Genomic DNA, 18,594 nt, shown 5'->3' on the forward strand with positions numbered 1-18,594 from the left:
CTCAGAGGTTCCCAAACTGAGGTCCACTCACTCATAGGAGGCCCTGAGAAGATTCCAAGTGGTCCATAGACAAAATTAGACTGCCAAATTAACTTCAAATGAATCAAGATAAGACATTTTCAGACATGGGTAGATAAGTCTCTCTCAGTGTCTTATTTATGATTTTTAATTTATTTTGTCTTTTTTTTTTTTAGAGTCTCCAGTCGCTCTAAAAGCACCTGAAAAAATACAACTTTAAGAATCTCACTAGACACCACAGATCAGCACTTGACACGTTTTAATATTTAGTGCTGCAAAACACACAGTTTTTAGTTTTTTTATTTTAGTTTTGCACCAGAATTCTACTGTAACACAGCACTTTGACTGACGTTATCCATGTTGGAAGACTAAATCCACAGAAGAGATACAAAAACTGTTAGTAAACATAAAATGTAAGTGATTTTTAAAATGTTTCTTCGCATAGTGATGTTTCATGATTAACTAAAAATAAATAGTCTAAATTTGACAAATGAATGGGATATAAATCCACATTTTTTCACCCTGTCTTTAGTAATGTCTCTCTTTTTTTTCCTGATTTATTTGTTCATTTAGTCAAGGTGGCTCGGTGGTTAGCACTGTCGCCTCGCAGCTGGAAGATCACAGGTTCGCATCCCGGTGAGGATGCCCGGGATCTTTCTGCGTGGAGTTTGCATGTTCTCCAAGTGCAGCGTGGGTCACCCCGGCTTCTTCCCACTTTCTCCAGCTTCCTCCCACAAGTCTAAAAAGATGCTGCGGTTAATTGGTGATTCTAAATTGATAATGGATGGATGGGCAGATATGTGTCCCATGTCATGCCGTGTTGTGCCCTGTAAACCGATAAGGACATTGTCTATAACTTTAGTTAAAGGAGAACAATATGATATATTAAAAACACAGTCAAATATTTTTTTTGTTTGCAAACTTCATTTTAAACCAGAGAATTTTAACATCCATTTCATAATAAGATATTATGTATATGATTTTCATGCAATAATCTGTACCTAGGTTATTAGTTTATATCTGCAAAGATGAGTAAGACTGGTTCTACAGCAATTAATGAGCAGAAATGTAGATGAAGTCATTAATATTAGGTTTAAAAAGCCATGTGTTTTCTCCTTCACTGCCTACATTTAGAAATGTTAATGCCCAGGTGACTATTTATTATTAAAAGCTCCATCACATTAAGATCTAAGAGCATGCACTGGCTGATTAAACACACAGCATCTAAGGCAGTCCATGAAATCGAAATCAAAACCCCCCTTGAATCCAATTGACATAAACAACTACCAGAAACACCACAACAGTCACAAAATATGCAATAAAGAAAATTAAGTCTATGATGTTAGCCAGAACTTTGCAGAATCCAGACTGTCTCTTCTCATTCTTCTTTCCACCGGCTTCTAATCGAGCTGTCTTCAGTTCGTCCAGGATTCGTTTCAGCAGGTCACGGACGCCAGGCCAATCCAAAGGATTGGAACTCTTCTCAGGTGTCACCGGGCTTTTCTCTTCATCTCCAGCAGGCTCTGAATGGCAAACAGGGAAGATTGTTTTTACAGCAGATGCTGCTTTCAGGGAATCCCCCTGTGCACTACCTGAGCAGACAGAAACAGAATTAAGCGATTAAAAGCCAGATACAGTTAGAATAGTGGACTGTTTCCTGACTGTGTGTGCCAGAAAAATAAGTCATTGTTTAATACCACATTAACCAGTGTTTCTTTATCAATAATGCTCTGTTGATGTGACCTGTTGTGAGAGAATGATCACCTCGCTCTTCAGTTCAGCTTTGGTTCACTGCCTTCCACAGATGGAGAAAGCATTCACATGCTTTAGTTCAGCCAGCGTACGAATACATCAGTGTAAATATGCTCCACTTGAAGTGAAAGTTCTGCATGAAAAATCTTACTTATGTACAAGTACAGTAGCAGCAAAATGTAGTGAAAGTATTTCGGTATTGGTTTGTTCCCTCTGACTGGTACATTCTTATAGATGATTAATCCTGAAGCATGTTACTGTTGTAGTTGCTGCAGGTGGAGCTTTACATCCAGTTTTATACACAGCAGAGACAGCAGATAAATCTAAAGAAAGAAGAAATAACAAGAAGCCCCTTCTTCTAAAACTTCTTCTGGTGTAATCCCTACCTAAATGTTGTATTTTAAAAACTTGTTATATTATCCATTGTGTGAAATTTTCATCTTAAGGTCAAGTACAAGTATCCCAAGTGAACTACCTGAGTAAATGTACTCAGTTTCTTTCCACCACCGCCCTCTTCACTCTTGTTAAGCTTGTTTCTAGCTACAATTCTACAATTTCATTTAGCAGACGCTTCTATCCAAAGCAACGTACATCTGAGAGCGGATACAACACAAGCAAGGAGCTAGTCAGGAGAGAACAATCTGGATAAGTGTCAAAGAACAAGTTCAAGTGTGATAGGGCGTTGATGCCAATAGCAGGCTGTGTGGGAGGTAATAGGAAATATTTTTTGTTTGTTTGGCAACCTGTTCCACCACCAGGGAACCACAGAGGAGAAGAGTCTGGCTATCAACCTCGGGCCTTTTTGCGGTGCTTGTATCAGGCGGCTTTTGATGGTCAGAGTTTTGAATTGGATGCAGGCAGCAACTGGAAGCCAGTGAAGCGATCTGAACAGTGGGGTGACATGTGCCCTTTTTGGCTGGTTGAAAACCAGACGTGCTGCTGCATTCTGGATCATCTGCAGAGGTTTGACCGTGGATGCAGGGAGACCTGCCAGTAAGGAGTTGCAATAGTCAAAGCACGATATTATGAGAGCTTGTACCAGGAGTTGTGCTGCATGTACAGACAGGAAAGGTCTGATCCTCTGAATCGACACCACCAAGCAACAGAGGCCACATGAGCTTTGAAGGTTAGTTGGTCATCAATCATGACACCCAAGTTTCTGGCAGATTTTGTGGGTTTGAGTTGGATTGAATCAAGCTTGATGTTGATTTCTTGTTGTAGAGAGGAACTGGCTGGGATGACAAGGAGCTCAGTCTGCAGCAGGCAGTGAAAACACTCTACCTGCTCAGCACGAAAGCTCAGAGGATCTTTGGAGTGTTCATGGCGACCAAACAAAGCTAAATGGAGAGTTCATATTGGTCTTAAATTCAACATTTGTCCAGAAATAATTGGTTATAGCTAACCCAATAGCTTAACACAGTTGAAATTACTATTCCTTACTGAAGGTTTGCTGCCAAATTCTATCATTAATAGCATGTTAAACTATGGAAAGGAGTGAAAGAGGTTGTTTAATGTATAAAAAACAAAAGCATATTGTTTATGTATTAATACCATAACCTTGACATCTAATTGGCAAACAAGAAAATGCTAATAATGTCCACTCATAAGGAATCTATTGAATCTATTGCCTTCCATCTGTTTTCAAGAAAGAAAAAAAAACAACATACCTTTGCGAAAGCCTACTTCCAGCTGAATATCCTCTTGAGCATCTACAGAGCTTTGAGCGTCTTTACCACAATGATCACCAAAGTGGCTCAAGAAGCTCACCAGCATGGCCTCCAGGACGCTGATCCCCACCAGGGCGAAGATCGCAACACAGTAGGAAGCTGGAATAGAGACATTACAGGTGATGTTGCTGAAACCAGTCAACTCTGTGCTGCGTGAGGCCTGTGTGGCTGCTCACCGATCCATGGCAGGCAGTCTTCGGTGGACGGCAGCATGTCCTGAAGAATCAGCAGTAAGACGGAGATGGACAGTAGTATCGTCACTTTGAAGCTCAGCTTTTCGCCACTGGATGCGCTGATGAAGAAAGAAGCCAAATCCAGCCCCAGTAAATAGGCCAGGGGGATGATAAAGTTGACTAGATAAAGCAGTGGTTTCCTCTCCAGTGTGATCTGTGAAAAAAGTCTGATTAATTAGAGACGAGCAGAGGTGGAGAACGGGGAAACAAAACACTACCAGAATGCCATTACAAATATTTTCTAACCATGTATATGAGGTAGCTTGGGTATTCATTCCCCGTGTTACTTTGGTCTCGGACAACTTCCATGTTTCTAAGCGTCCATTCTCCCTTTGTGATCATCATCTGGTTAGAGATTGCAGTAAGTACCGTGTCATCGGTTAATGTTCCAAGTCTCATAGTTCTTGCTATGCAGAAAATTAAAGAAAAAAAAAGTATTAAAGAATAACATCAATTGTTCTGAAGCCATTCTGCATGTTGAAAGACATCAACCTGCAGTTATTCTGATGTAATCTGATGTTCTGATGTTTACCGTCAAAGCTCATGGATGAAAATGTAATGTTACAGTGTTGCGTATCAAAAGGGAAATTTAGGAGATTGAGCTGGCAGGTGTAGGTAAGTCGTTGGAGGGCCCTCGAAAACACCCAGCCGCTGGAATTCAGTGTGAGAAGTGGACCGTTGTGAATACTCCCAGTGTCAGAAGCACTGAGGAGACACAAGAAGACACAAGAATTTTTCTATGAAGGGCTAGCCATAGAGATACAAACATTTTATCATTACATTTTTGAAAGCCTAACAAGAATTATGTGCCTGTTAAGGTTCATTTTGGGCCGATAAGTCATTTTACAGCAATGTCATCTGATTCAGCATCCCAAGTCTAAACTAACCACACTATTATAATCCATCCATTATCTATACACCGCTTAATCCTCACTAGGGTCGCGGGGGGGCTGGAGCCTATCCCAGCCGACTTAGGGCAAAGACAGGGGACACCCTGGACAGGTCACCAGTCTATCACAGGGCCACACTTAGAGACAGACCCACACTATTATAATCTATAATAATATTTAGCACTGAATTGTGTGTGAAAATAATTGTTTTGTTCAGATCCCCTGTTCAGATTTCACATTTCTGTCACAGCTTTTGTTTTACTTTGAGAATAATAACTAGGAATGTTTAAAAATCTAAGTAAAAACACATTTTTCACTATTCTTAGCAGAAATGTTATCCTAAATACATATGTATATAAGTTGCAACTGAGGTTTCCAATTACTTAATTCAGAAATCATAAATTTTAAGTGTTATGCAGGTTTAGTCTTATAAGAGCCAGTCTGGTTCCTGTTAAGTTATCAATCAGGCTTTTAGCTTCATGGCCAGCTTTGGAATCTATAAACAAGGTATAAACAAATTGAACAAAAACCAGTGAAATTGCAAAATGATAATTTAACGTTGGCTGCACCTAATGCTTTAATTTCAGCTTCTGCCAAAACATTTCTATTGCTTTGTGCTACAGTGATGCTTCCATTTTATGCTTTAAAACAGTAAGGCTGTCCTGTGGAGTTTTGGACTGCTACTAATGATTTGGAGCAAAGGTTTTGGAATTTGGATGTGTTTTTATGACCGTGCATTCAAATGTAAATTTTCTAGAAGTGTCACGCATCCTTTTATAGATATATCAGCAATATTCAGGCAGTACATTTTAAAGGTTTTAACTTTTGTGCTGTGGGTTTAGATGAAAATTCAAGTTTGATTGTTCAGTATATTAAACACCAGTTTCAATGAGATCAGACTGCAGCTGTGTCATGAATAATACATACTCTTGTTGGATGACTATATCTGGGATCCAGAGCATCGACCTCGGAATGGACACGTAGTTTATCCCACAGAAGTCTGAAGCATTCCAAGTTAGGAATTCATTTGTCCAGTACTGGGAAAAGGAAAAGAAAAACAAAATGAGGACTCGGTTGATGAGTGAGCATGAAAAGATAATGATTCTGCTTTTAATGTACTCGTCTTACCATACTAACCCAGAGGTGATTTGTGACAGTTTGAGACTTCTCATCCTACAGAGAAGCACCAGAGGTGTGATCAGTATTTAGCCAAATTACAAAAAAAAGACAGATTTCCTCACTTATACCTGCAGCTATTTATCAATGCAGATACCTTTGGATTTATTTCACCAGAGTTTCAGATACCTGTCTCTGAGATCATGCTGCGTCCATACAACAGTAGTGAACACAAGTTAGGAATCTTTAGTCAAATGTATTGAAAGTATAAACAGTATATTTTATCCTGCAGAATAGCTCATTTTGAATGAAGCCTGCAAAGTGCAGTGTAATTAAAAGATTAATTCTTTGTACAAATCTCTGTACAAAAATAATACTTGTACCTATAAAAGAACAAAATGTGAAGTTAATGGAACAAATGCTGGAGCAGATAAAAATGTGTCAGCATGTTTTATGAGTGTTTTTTTTGTCACAGATGGAAATTTAAGTGGTGAAGCTGAACAAAAGACACTTGTCTTCTACTGCTGTGCAGCTTGAGGGGCTGCAAAGCTGCTCCGACCCGATTACAAGGAAGTGCATGACTTAAAGAGTCTAAAGCAGGCGTATAAGTGGCATCCATGGACTAGACTTGCAGGTTAAAATTTCTCTAACAGATTATAGTAAGAGTCACATAAACAAGGCCATTGTAGAAGGTCACCCTTCAAGGCCTTTTCCAAGTTCCAAAGTAAAAGCATGGGTGATGGGTGATTTAATAAGTATCCCTAACCTGTTAACAGAACTGCACGTATTTCACTTGTCCTCTTTTTGTTGACATGTGCCGCCTTCCATTGTTGGCAAGAAGGTTATGTCCATTTTTTTAATGTATGAAGTGCTGCAGAATTCATTCAACATCCTCTTCCAAACTTCCAAGCAACCAAACATACTGTAATAATATAATAGCTCAGTAGGTTCCCTTTTATTCATGAAACGGCGTGTGTTGTTCCCTAATACCGACAATCTGTGTGTTGGTATGTACTGAACTAGCGTGCCATTAATACAAACATTTACACTGTAAATGTGGGTTAATTACAATCTACTCTGCAGGCTGTAATTACCATAAATTTCTCTTCTTTTTTTTGTTGCTAGTATTCATGTGTTGAAACGTAAACAGTATTCTAGCGGTAGGTGGCTGAAGTGGAAGTGATTTGAGCTGCTGCCACAGTCTATGCCCGCAGGTATTTTAACATAGTTTGACTTTATTGCTCCTTTAAGTACATAGTGACCTCATATAAATCGCAGAAACGGTTTGCACAGCTTCAACCTGAGCAGGTCTAATCAGCCATAACACCTGAAATTACCCGTGTGGGTCTGCAGGACCTTGTAGCTAATAAACATCAGATTTTATTGGTTGATCATGCACTCATTTGGCGGTTTATATGGCGCACCTGGCTAAAGCTAGTGTAGTCCAATGCAGCTTTCCTGTGATAAATCTTTAATTCATGAAGGTTATAATGTTTAGTTGTTGTTGAAACTGTCGATTCTGCTGTACAGTTATTTTGAAGGATGCAGTTTGTGGTGCCATTGAAGTGCAGTCTATTATACAGAGAGCTACTTAAGCCTCCCCTCACTGAAATAAATAGACTACACAAACTAATAGAAACGACTGTCTACACACGTACAATGCTGTACAATTTATTGCAGGAGAGTAGCATTAGTTTAAACTAGGTGTATCTAATAAATGCAACTGCGAGGGTGTTTTGCATTTAAATCAAAGTAACTATTGACCAGCTGTCGGATAAATTCAATGGAAATTTCAGTTGTGTTTAATTAATCGAATACTCAAATAAATGCGATTATTTCCATCGCAGCATAAAACCAAAACTATCACTTGATACCACGACGAATAAGTTCAAAAATGCTTCCAAAATAATCATGCATCGAGCGCAATCCATTCACAGGAGACCATAAAGACACTTACCACATCCAAAATACCAAACAACAATATGTCCAGTTGAACGTGGGTGAATGTGGTCCAGTTTTTCACAGGTCGCATGAGACTTTGAATGTTACTTGATCCAGTCAGGTTGAGATGATCCAGTAGACTGTAGTAGGAGCAGTCTGTAGTCGGATCAGTGGAAACACTTGCACTTGCTGGGAAGAAGAAGAACTCTTTATAAACAGGAAAACGTGTGATCATAAACCTTAGGAACAGATACAACATGAGCTTTAACACATTTCCAAACCAAATGATGTGTTATAATCAAAGTTTAATGCAATAACTCACCAAATAAAGGGAGAAAAACTAGAGCCGTTAGAGAAGCCATGGCTGTTTGCCTTCAGCTCAGCCTGAGGAAACCCTTTTAACCTGCTTATATAAACAGAACAATACAAAAGTGCAGATGAGGCGTCATAGGATGAAATAAACAAACTACTAAAATGTAAAGAAGCTCCTGTTTGTTCCTGTGTATCCAGAGCAAGTCATACGACGCAAGTCAATCATACAGGTCTATTGTTGGCCCGCAGCTGAGGCAAAAAGTCAACATGAGGAGATCTCAGTGTGGCATCAGGTGGGAGTGGAGAAGTTATCGATGTGCGCTGTTCTCAATGCGTAGAACACCTGCGGTCAACAAAAACTACATGGAACTAGTTTTAACTTTAAAATCCTAAAATGCACTAAAAAGTAAGTCAATTTGCTTAATGTGAATGTTAGGGAAATGCAAAGTTGTGGTCACTGCAGAAATATTTTACAAAATTCAGGTAAAGTGTACTTGTGTAAGACAGAAAGCTTCAGAGCACCTGTACAGCGATCTGTGGCGAGATTGTTTAACCAACTGCAGAATAAATTTTCAGTCTCATTGCACTGATTTTTCAAAATCATTCTTATTCGCCTGAGACTCTGTTCACACCTGGTTTTGAAATGTGTTTCAGGGATCGAAGTGCAAATTTTTATTCATACCTTCATGACTTCTGCTAGAAGGTTAAAAGGTGCCGCACACACTTACTACTTCAATCTACTGACCTCCTGAATACTTTCTTGATTAATCAATCAGTTTTTTGGGCTATAAAATGTGAATAAATAGTAAAAACAACAAAAAAAAACTAACCCTAACCCTAACCTTTGTTTGAAGGAGACTGCATTAAGTTATTACAGATTCTGAATCAATCACACAATGAAAAACAACAAAGAAAATTTCTTTTATTTTAATTTCTGAGATATTGTCCTTCACACATAGTCTCAAATCTTAATTTCATCTCAGAAAGTATTTGATATATCAAGCGAAAATTTTAAAAAATATATCTTTAAAAATGTCCACATTATATTCTAGAAAAATGCAGGCAAATCAGAGATGATCAAGCAGAAACTGCTTTAAAAATGCAATGATTTGATATTGAATTACCCCAAACTAGACTGTAGAAATTGTAAATGTGTGTATGTAGAAATGGTAACTCAATCAGACATTTCATGCATCAGCACATTACCCCACATCCAAAGACTCGAATTGAAATGAACATTAGAAGTGTTGTGTAATTTTAAAATTAAGAATATAGTTAGTTTGGCCGTCACAAAATCAGATTTTTATTTCACAATTATCAGACAAAAGAAATAAAAACTTTATGAAAATAATGCTTTTAGTCAACATCTTTTTAAAAGGTTTTATTGTGTTTTTGATCTCTTTTTGACAAAAAAATTTTCATCAAAATACAAATGTACGGAGAAGGAGTCTGTAAACATAACTGTACTGTATGTTGTGCCGAAGTCGGAGTGTCAACCTGATAGCAAGAAGCGCTGAATTATTTAAAGTATTCTTGTATGTGTATTAATCACATGAAATCAATATATCATTAAAAAATATAACGGTAATATTTATAACGGTATACTGTCACACCCCTAGTGCCAAAAGTGCATCCCCCAGCTCACTGCATGACAAACTATTGATCAACTGGAAGAAATAAAGAATAAAATATACAGCATCATTAACTCTGCCTAAATCTGTAATATTTTGCGCAACATTTTTTTTCTCAAACCTTTTTTGCAAATAAAGTTTTACAAAACTATGTAAATATGGAAACAGCTGGTGTTCCTGGGTCTTTACTTGCTTATGTGACTTTGTTTTCTACTGCCATACCAACAATTTATTTGCCACGAGGATTTTTAAAGTCTTCAACCATCACTTATTGCAGAAAATAATGATGCTGATGATGATCTGTTGGTCCCACAGATAAAAGAAAAAAAATGCAAAACGAAAGCTGATAAAATCACTTTTTCCAATAATAGCTTTGGCACTAAATCTACCCGTCCACTGTAAATCACTGGTCAGGCACATAAAAGAGCTTTTATAAATGTATGTAAAAGTCCTAGATAAACGTGTCTCAGGGGAACACATCAGTGGGTAGCTGGAAGTCTTTGAAGGTGTAGAAGGATATGTCTCCGTGGTCCACCACAGCAAAGACCACTGGGACGTCTCCACTCTGGAAAGCCAGCAGTTTGAGAACTCGCAGGTCAGGCACAGGGCCGTCGAAACTGAAACACAGAAGAGAAGCAATCAAGTTGTGCCGTCCGCTTCGTGTACACATAAACCAGTGTACTCTACCGAAAATCAAACCACAACCTGGAAGAAGAAAATTAAACAACCACAGAATTTGCTCCTTTATTGTTTTTGTTTCGAAATTAGATTGTTGTCAGACTACACAAGCAAACTGAAGATACCAGAAGTTGTAAAGAAATCCCCTGAAAGCTTTCAAGAGATCCTTCATTCACAAGAATGTGACAGACAACTTGAACAGAGACCTCTGGTCTCAGCAGTCGCAGAAGCATCAACATAATCAATAGTTTAATTATTTAATTGCGGCCCTGTGTAAGTCATGAAAAGAGCAATGACACAAAAGGCCCATTCACCTCTAATCACTGGGACATTTATTTAATTTGAATCAGATGTCTGCTGGTTTATTGTAAGTCAACCCTGAGTAAACACTTTCTCTTGTAGTTTGTGTGGTTGTTTACCTGCACACACACATGCGGGAGTACGGTTTCCCCGGGTTGCTCTTCTTGAAGTCTGCCACCGTGTCGGGCTGGTAAACATTGAAACAAATCCTCCACTCATCGGAACCTTTCAACCTGAGCAGACAAAGGACGAGGTCTTCAATATCTCCTGAATGAAGCGCACTCTATCACAGCACAATACACGGCCGCCCTCGGTGCACGACGGCACACTGAGGCGGTGACAAACAGCGGTAGCCGCAGCCTGTCGCTCCTTTGTATCGGAGTCTTTATGGGTTGGTAAATTAAAGATCATAAACTGTGACAGCAGTGACGCGAGCTCGGTTCATGTAAAGTCCACATTCTGATTTATTTTCCTCAGAGTTGACGTCCTCTTATCGCGGCAAACAGAAAGCGGCTGCATGAGGTCACGTACGTGGTTATATAAACTCAGGGACAAACCTGCATGTGTCCTCTGGATGAATGGATAATTGTTACTAATTATATGACAAAAAAAAAACACATCAAAAATCCATTAGAATTAATAGCAGATATTTTGGCTGAGTCAGCACAAATCTTGATATTGGAAGAAAAAAAAAAGGAACAACAAAAAGCAAACTATTTTTTTTCCCCAACAGTTTAGGAGGGTTTTTTATATTATTATAGCTGTAACATGCCTAAATATAAACCCCAACAGGAAGAAGTTTTATGTACATGTTGCAGACTGTATATACGTTTTGCGCTGTAATGATCATGTCTAAATAGACACCAGCGATTACAGGGCTGAGAAAAATCAGATTATACAAGTCTACATGTAGGAACCAGGTTATTGTAAAAATCAAAGTTTACAGCAGAATATCATCAGTGGCTTACTTATTCACATTTCTGCTAGAGCCATACCAATATATCCATCATATAGATCTATTACAGATATACTGGTATCAGCGTATTTGTGTGGCAATATTAAAACTTTACCAGAAATTAATGCAGAAAAAGACTATTTAAGTCATTTAGAAATGGTCATCACATAGTTTTGAGTGAAGTGGTGTCTTTGTGTTACAGAACTAAATATAGTATATTAAATACTTTGTAAAAGAAATTGACAGGGCTGTAGTGTCCAAATTAACTGGCTGATTGGTTGTTCGATATGCTCTCAATGGACCAACTTAATATTGTTAGTGTTACTTTCCTATAGCTACATCAACAGCTGCCAGATGAAGCCATTATTTTTGGCAGTGGGAGGAACAGACTACCTGTTAACACTACCGCGCTTTCACAGCTTTAAACTGGCCTAATCTAAATGAGACTGCAATCTTATTTATCATTTACTGAACGTTTATCTGGAGTCGGCTTCGAACTTACTGACACCATGTTAAAGAAGATGCCGGTGTAACTGCGTTTCGTTAAAACAGATGGACAAAAAGCAGAATGTAAACTTAAACCAACATAGCAGATCATCTAAAATCAGTAACTCGTCCGTGTTGTGTTTGCCAGTAGTTCTAGTGCCGGATCACCAGTCAATATAGTTGTACTTTCAGAACCATCTGAATATGGGCAGGTGCTCGCTGGTCTGCTCCAAGTCTGTCATTATTATTTCTTTATAAAAATGACCAGGTTAACCTAATTTTAAAAGCTGCAAGTACAAGCTTTTTGTGTTGATTTATAATCTATTTAGGCTAACAGGGCTAGCAGGTAGAGCGCACTCAGTACACTGTGGCCCATTTAGTTCACTTTGAGATAACGTACAGATTTTATTAGACAGACGGGGACTCAGCTATGGAACAATTACACTCAAATTGCATTTCAGTCCACTTCTGAATAAATTAATTCTGAATGAATTTTACAGGCTAAGAACCAAGTTATTCTAACTGATCAAATCTGAAAATAATTGACCTTTCTTTGTCTCCATCTTTCATGAGAAGCCTCTCACATAAGTGTGCATTAGCATGGGTGTGCACACACTTTCATGTTTGAAGACACACATTTATATAGACATACGCTAAAACACATGCATCAGTATTACATTATTTTATTTATCTGTTGTTTCATTTGTTTGCTTTTTTAAACTTTTGGTTGCTTCTTTGTTTATTTTTGTGGAATCATGACTTTTGCTTTTGCTAATAATTTAATCTAGCCTGCACAAGCTGCTTTTGTTGTGATGTTTCTGCTGCTTTGTTTTATTGTACACAATTAATAGTTTTAAAAAAAATCCCCACAGCCAGTCAATGCTTTAAGAGTAGCTACAATTTCAGTCAAGTAAGATTTTCTTTGGTTAACTACAGCCCTTGAAATCTGAGGGGTTTTTTTTAACACCTTTTAGAGCACTTTTGAGGAATCCAGTGTTCATATACCATTTATTGAAGTGTATGATTGTCAGTGTGTGTTGAGGCGCATTCAGTTTTCTTCATAATGTGCGTATTTTTGAATTTGTCAGTCAAAAGCTCAGCTGCAGAAACATACTTATCTAGGCGTCAAGAGGCTGTTTTTTTTTCAGTTTTTCTTCTCAGGATCCCTCCTTTTCTCTCACCTCTGTGTTGTGCTGGCTGACAGCATGTATAGACTGCGACATCACAACCATCATGCAGGTTAATTTCATGCCAGTCAGTGTGACATGGGCTAATAAAATCCTGTCACATTCCGATATCAGTTTGAGGCATATCAGATGGTGCAATGAATGTCTAGTGAATCATAGCAGTATGTTAAATAGGGAGAAAAAAAAACAGATGAAAGTAGAGAAATGTCATCAGCTTCTGTCTGAACATCAGCTTCTAATTAAACTGGTATCAGGCAAAGCAAATCCTTTTAATGTTATTTATGAAAGAAGCAAATGATACCTGGACGCTCCCTCGAGCAGATGTGTAGATTTAATCACACTGATTTTATCCAACAGCTCGGCTGAAAATGTAAAAAAAAAAAAGAAAAAAAGACCTATTTAGTTTCAAATCGGACACACGTTGGGTCAGAACACAGATGTGGTGTTAGCTTGGGAGTTCTCACCGGTGGGGATTGGTTGTCTTGGGTCATGCAAAGGAGTAACTTCCCTGTTCCACAAGTGTGCTGGTCGGCCTTTTCCCCTCCTCTGTCGCCTCGCAAGGAGCTCGTGATACTCCGCCCAGTTTCTGCACCGCCGAACCTTGAAGGAACTCAGAATGTGATTTCCCATCATGAATAATAAACAGGATGATTTCCAGGGTCATTTTTCACTGAGTTGCTACAAACCTCTTTGTCTTTGTTAACACTCCACCGCCGCCTGGAGTTGGATTTTTCCCTGCTCTTCTCCTTTGCGGACATCTTCACCTTCCTCAGGTTTATTTTCTTCCTCCAGGAGGCGACGTCACAGACTCCCACGGTCACATCACCCGGCAGAAGAGAGGGTTCTGGAGGGGCCAAGCAGCTGGGGCGCCGCTCACTGGAGCCGAGGTCAGGGAAAGGGATGGAGCTGAAGTCCCAGCGCGAGGATCTAGAGGTGGAGCTATAATGCAATTCTTTGTCCGAGTCCCCGAGGACATCCGTCGTCCACCAGGTCCTTCCGCTGCCTTCATCTGCTGCACTTGTCGTGGCAGTCTGGACGTCTGTAGTCTCTGGAGACGCAGCCAGTTTTTTATCCTCCTCACCTTCTAGGCAGCATTTATCCTCTTCCATTTTCTCAGAGGTGGGTTCCTCTTTCAACTTAGTATAACTACGGAAAGAACAAAAAATATTAGTGTATCTATCTGGTGTACTGGAAAACTCATCTGCATTATACACCCACTGAAAAAAAACATCTATTCAAACAGAATTTTAAAAAAAACTGAGTTGAACTAAGTAGTCTAGTCAATTAATCAATAAGTTCAGTGCCAGAAAATTAACCAGCAATTATGATAATCAGTCGCCTGCATGAAAGATTTCAGACGCATATCAATGAAGAATTTAAATAAAGAACAACATACATTATTATCAGAAAAAGAGAAAATGAAGAGGTGTATTATTGTGACCAGCAGAGAGCAGCATAGAGCTGCCAATACTTGGTTTTCATAGAGAGGTTTGAGGGAGCTATATACTGGTTTCTTGCTTTCTTTTTGTTGTTGAACAGTGAAAACTAATAGTTCTTATAATAAAATTATTTTTCTCTATTGAGCAGTAAGTGATTAGTAAAATTAAGTTTTTCTCCAAATCCCTCCTTGGACTAAATCCTTAACACAGAATTTATATATTGTATCTGTACATCAACCAGCTCTGACACATCATTGCATGAACTCCACACTGCTCTGTGGTATCAGGCACCAAGAGATTCGCAGTAAATTCTTTAAGTCCTGGAAGTTGCGAGGTGGAGCCTCCGTAGACCGGACTTGTTTCCCGAAGATTGGCTTGATCAGACTGAGATCTGGGGCGTACGTGGTCTGCAGCAATATTTATGTATGTGCTTCAAAACAACATCCATGTGAACCCGTGGACCCAAGGTTTCCCAGCAGAACATCACGCTGCCTCCAACGCCTTCTTCACACAGGGGATCCTGCGGCTAACTGCGGACAGTTCTGACACTGACATGCCCATTAGGTGCTTTTGTCAGTGGTCAATGGGCACTCTGACCCATCTGTAGTTTGTGCTACAGCAGATTGGACCACATGGACCAGCCTTCGCTCCACAAGTGCACCAATGAGGGCGTCCATGACTCTGTCCCTGGTTCACTGTTTGTCCTTCTTTAGACCACTTTTCGTAGGCACTTACCACTGCATACCATTCTGCTGATGGTCTGATGCAGTCATCACAATCTGAACCTCATCAAAGTCACTCAGATAATTACAATGCCCATTTTGCCTGATTCCAACATATCGATTTCAAGGCAGTTGGCTTCACCTGCCGTTAATGTTGTGGCTGATCGGTGTACATACCGTGCAGTAAATAAATAAAAGTAGCAGCTCTGTTTACCTGCATGTTGGTGTGGGGCTGGGGCTGCGTTTCCTCTTAAGTTGTCTCCCTGCTCGGTCACGTGACTGAGGCAGGTTCAGCTGTCTGGCGTAGGAAGAAGGCTCACAACTGCAAGAGGTCAAACACATTCAGCTGATGTCAAACCTTATCCAAAACACTCAGTTACTAAGGATTTATTTGGGCAAGAGTATTTCTCTGAACTAAAGAGGGCTTGTTTTAATTGGTCATAGTAGGAAAAGCACAGGTGTAATGAATAAAATCCATTCCGCTGCTTCACTTTCAGGAACCTGGTGTTCACAATCACAGTATTTTGGCTTAATGGATCACTTGAACAACAAAGTCATTGTTAATACTATTGATGCACCTGTGCTTCCCCTTCAATTACAAGTGAAAAGGATTATTCGAATCACTACCTAAGCTAAACATTTATTTCTAACCACCCTGATGTGAAAAGAATCTCACTGGCAACTTAGATGCGGCTCATTTACAGAACTTTGGTGTCCATTCAAGTGATGGTTTATTCTCTGCACTAATTCGATGACAATGGTGTGACACATTTATTCACTGCTCTTCCCAGTAACTCTTTGTGTATTTACCACTGTGCTGCTGTCGTCATCATATGAGGTTTAAATTGACGCAATATAGATGCAATTCAAGCATGTACTTCTAGTTCGAATTCAAGGGCTTTAACAAAAATATTGCGTTAACCTCTTAGGAATTACAGCTACTTTTTACACAGTCCCTCCATTTTCACAGACTCAAAAGTAATGGGACAAACTGACATAATTTAAATATACAAATCATTCTGAACACTTGAATGTAAATCGTTTGCAGTCAATGACTCCCTGAAATCTGGAATGGGCGTCATCATCTGTTGAACTTCCTCTATTGAGATACTCTGCCAGGCCTTTACTGCATCTGCCTTCAGAAGCTGCTTGTTTGTGGGTCTTTCTGCTTTCAGATTTGTCTTCAGAAATGAAAAGCTGCTCAGTTGGGTTGAGGTCAGGTAACTTACTTGGCTAATTCTTTGCCTTAAGTGTTGGGTTGCCTCCTGGAATATTTTGGGTCATTATCACCTGTCCTACTTCTATCGACAGTCACATCGTCATCAGTAAACACGATGCCTGTGTCATAATATTATCCCCATCATGATGATGTGGTGTACTTTAGATTAATGAACTTTTCCTTTCTTTCTCCATACTATTCTTTCTTTATGACAAATTGTTGTTTTGGCCACTCTCAAAGTTTCTGCTCTCTCTCTCTTAAAAGTGTTTTGTTTGGTCTACTTCACTTGCATTGAAACCTCTAGGATTGCATCTTGAGAGTTCCAATGAACAGCTACCAAATGCAATTCAACACCTGGAATCAACTCCAGACCTTTTATCTATTTAATTTGCCATGACAAAACAAGGACACCATGAACCGGCTTATCATTCACTTATTCACCTGCTTTTGAGCCTATGAAAATGAAGGGACTATGAAAAATGTAATTTCTAAACACTTAATGCAAAATTTTTGTTAAACTCTTTGAATTAAATCTGAAAGTCTACACTTCAATCACACCTTGACTGCTTCATTTAAAACCCACTATGGTTGCACATCCAGGCACAATTCTACAATTCAAAATCTGTGACAGTACAAATACTTTAGGGCACAACTGTATAGTTTTAGTCATTTTAATCCTGTCTGAATGAGACATTAAAGTTCTTCTACCTGGGATCAAATCTGTGCACGACATAGCCAAGTCTCTTCAAATGTCCAAACACCTTTGTGATGAAACAGAGTTGTTAGACCAGTTTAGTACCGTGTTCCACATTCAGAATATGCACTGGACAGTTAGTTGCACCTGATATTGTTGGAGGCTCACTGTGGTTGAGGACAGAAATCTCTCAAACCCATCCTGAATGGAAAGCGGCAGGTCCTTGTAAAACACCTGCAGGTTTCCCTGTTCACATACATACATTCACACTCAGAGATGTCACATATGTCAATAGTTTTCGAATCACATGTGTTGCAGCATGACTCCCTAACTGTTCAATAAATACAGTTGAATGAACTGAATTAATGAAGATTACTAAGCCACACCCTGACCAACAGGTTTCATCTGCCACTCACACACTCCATCAGGTAGAGAGCCTCTTCAGGAAGGACATACTGTTTGCCATTTGCAGAAAAGCCCATCGTCTGCCAGAACTTTCCCTGAAGAAAATTAAAATTTATGAGATATGCCAAACATTCTCTAACAAGAACGGATGGAGGAAGCAGAACTGAAGCCATCAGCTTGTCGCCGAGTGTGTCGTGACAGTACTCACAGCTGGAGACTGAAGCTCCACAATCTGGTCACTTGGAATCCATATGGCCTTCACCAGGTTTCCTCTGCAGTAAAATAGTATATTAATATACATGCTTTACTTTATTGGCAAAGCATACAATAAAATACAAAAAAAAAAAACATACTTTCGGCACCCAAGTGTGGAAAATGTCCACAACAAGCCAACAAACACAGAGCCCTGACACATTATCACCTTCTACAGATATTATGACAAACAGGGTTGTAAATGGTGGTGTAACATTAGAAGGTGTTTGAGGTGGTTTTACTGACAATATTCACACTCCTTTTAGATCCGGTTTGCTAAATGGTCAACTTTCTTTAATGGCTAGTTGTTAACTTTGTCTGCGGTCTGGCTGAGAGCTCATTTTATGAGACAGCTGCTGGAAACAGGGTTGATGAGAGCGCTGAGGGCGTGCTATAAAACCAAAACTATGAGCTCACACAGGTAACAACTTTCTAAAGCTAAAGGACTTAATGATGATTCTTCATTCTGTCTCATCTTAAGTGAGAACCAGAGCTTTAAAGTGTCCTACTTTCATGGATAAGAATGTCATATCTGCAAAAATCGCGTTGTTGAAAGGTTATTCACTTCAACAAACAAAATTTTACGAATGAAAGTCTTCAAGAATGTAAATGACACATAAATGTTTGCATAGTCTGT

General features: G+C 39.1%; 2 protein-coding genes across 2 annotated transcripts; both read right to left on the bottom strand.

Moving 5' to 3' along the window:
- Positions 1-341: 341 nt before the first annotated feature.
- LOC103366767 (5-hydroxytryptamine receptor 3A-like) lies at positions 342-8,039 on the bottom strand. The gene is made up of 10 exons (XM_008294589.1): positions 8,000-8,039; positions 7,694-7,884; positions 5,749-5,793; positions 5,548-5,657; positions 4,263-4,435; positions 3,977-4,137; positions 3,674-3,884; positions 3,438-3,596; positions 1,372-1,610; positions 342-386 (listed from the first exon to the last, which is right to left on the bottom strand). Exons 1-10 carry the CDS (start codon positions 8,037-8,039, stop codon positions 342-344), a joined length of 1,374 nt encoding a protein of 457 aa, XP_008292811.1.
- Positions 8,040-9,355: 1,316 nt separating this feature from the next.
- Positions 9,356-17,971, bottom strand: LOC103366764 (tRNA-splicing endonuclease subunit Sen54-like). The gene is made up of 10 exons (XM_008294587.1): positions 17,914-17,971; positions 17,717-17,800; positions 17,448-17,546; positions 17,315-17,367; positions 15,602-15,709; positions 13,913-14,372; positions 13,691-13,826; positions 13,528-13,588; positions 10,718-10,831; positions 9,356-10,237 (listed from the first exon to the last, which is right to left on the bottom strand). Exons 2-10 carry the CDS (start codon positions 17,780-17,782, stop codon positions 10,087-10,089), a joined length of 1,248 nt encoding a protein of 415 aa, XP_008292809.1. The 5' UTR covers positions 17,783-17,800; positions 17,914-17,971; the 3' UTR covers positions 9,356-10,086.
- Positions 17,972-18,594: the final 623 nt, after the last annotated feature.

The sequence above is a fragment of the Stegastes partitus genome, unplaced genomic scaffold (genome assembly GCF_000690725.1).
Source record: "Stegastes partitus isolate 25-593 unplaced genomic scaffold, Stegastes_partitus-1.0.2 Scaffold975, whole genome shotgun sequence".
Taxonomy (NCBI): Eukaryota; Metazoa; Chordata; class Actinopteri; family Pomacentridae; genus Stegastes; species Stegastes partitus.

Excerpts from the sequence above, each read along its gene's own strand:
- LOC103366767 (XM_008294589.1), bottom strand. The coding sequence starts at position 8,039 with ATGGCTTCTCTAACGGCTCTAGTTTTTCTCCCTTTATTTG. Across the intron at positions 5,658-5,748 it reads ATCACCTCTGGGTTAGTATG|TACTGGACAAATGAATTCCT; the intron begins GTAAGACGAGTA and ends TCCTTTTCCCAG. Across the intron at positions 4,436-5,547 it reads GATATAGTCATCCAACAAGA|TGCTTCTGACACTGGGAGTA; the intron begins GTATGTATTATT and ends GTGTCTCCTCAG.
- LOC103366764 (XM_008294587.1), bottom strand. The coding sequence starts at position 17,782 with ATGGGCTTTTCTGCAAATGGCAAACAGTATGTCCTTCCTGAAGAGGCT. Across the intron at positions 17,547-17,716 it reads CTCTCTACCTGATGGAGTGT|GGAAACCTGCAGGTGTTTTA; the intron begins GTGAGTGGCAGA and ends GTATGTGAACAG. Across the intron at positions 10,832-13,527 it reads CTGCTCGAGGGAGCGTCCAG|GTTGAAAGGTTCCGATGAGT; the intron begins GTATCATTTGCT and ends TTGTCTGCTCAG.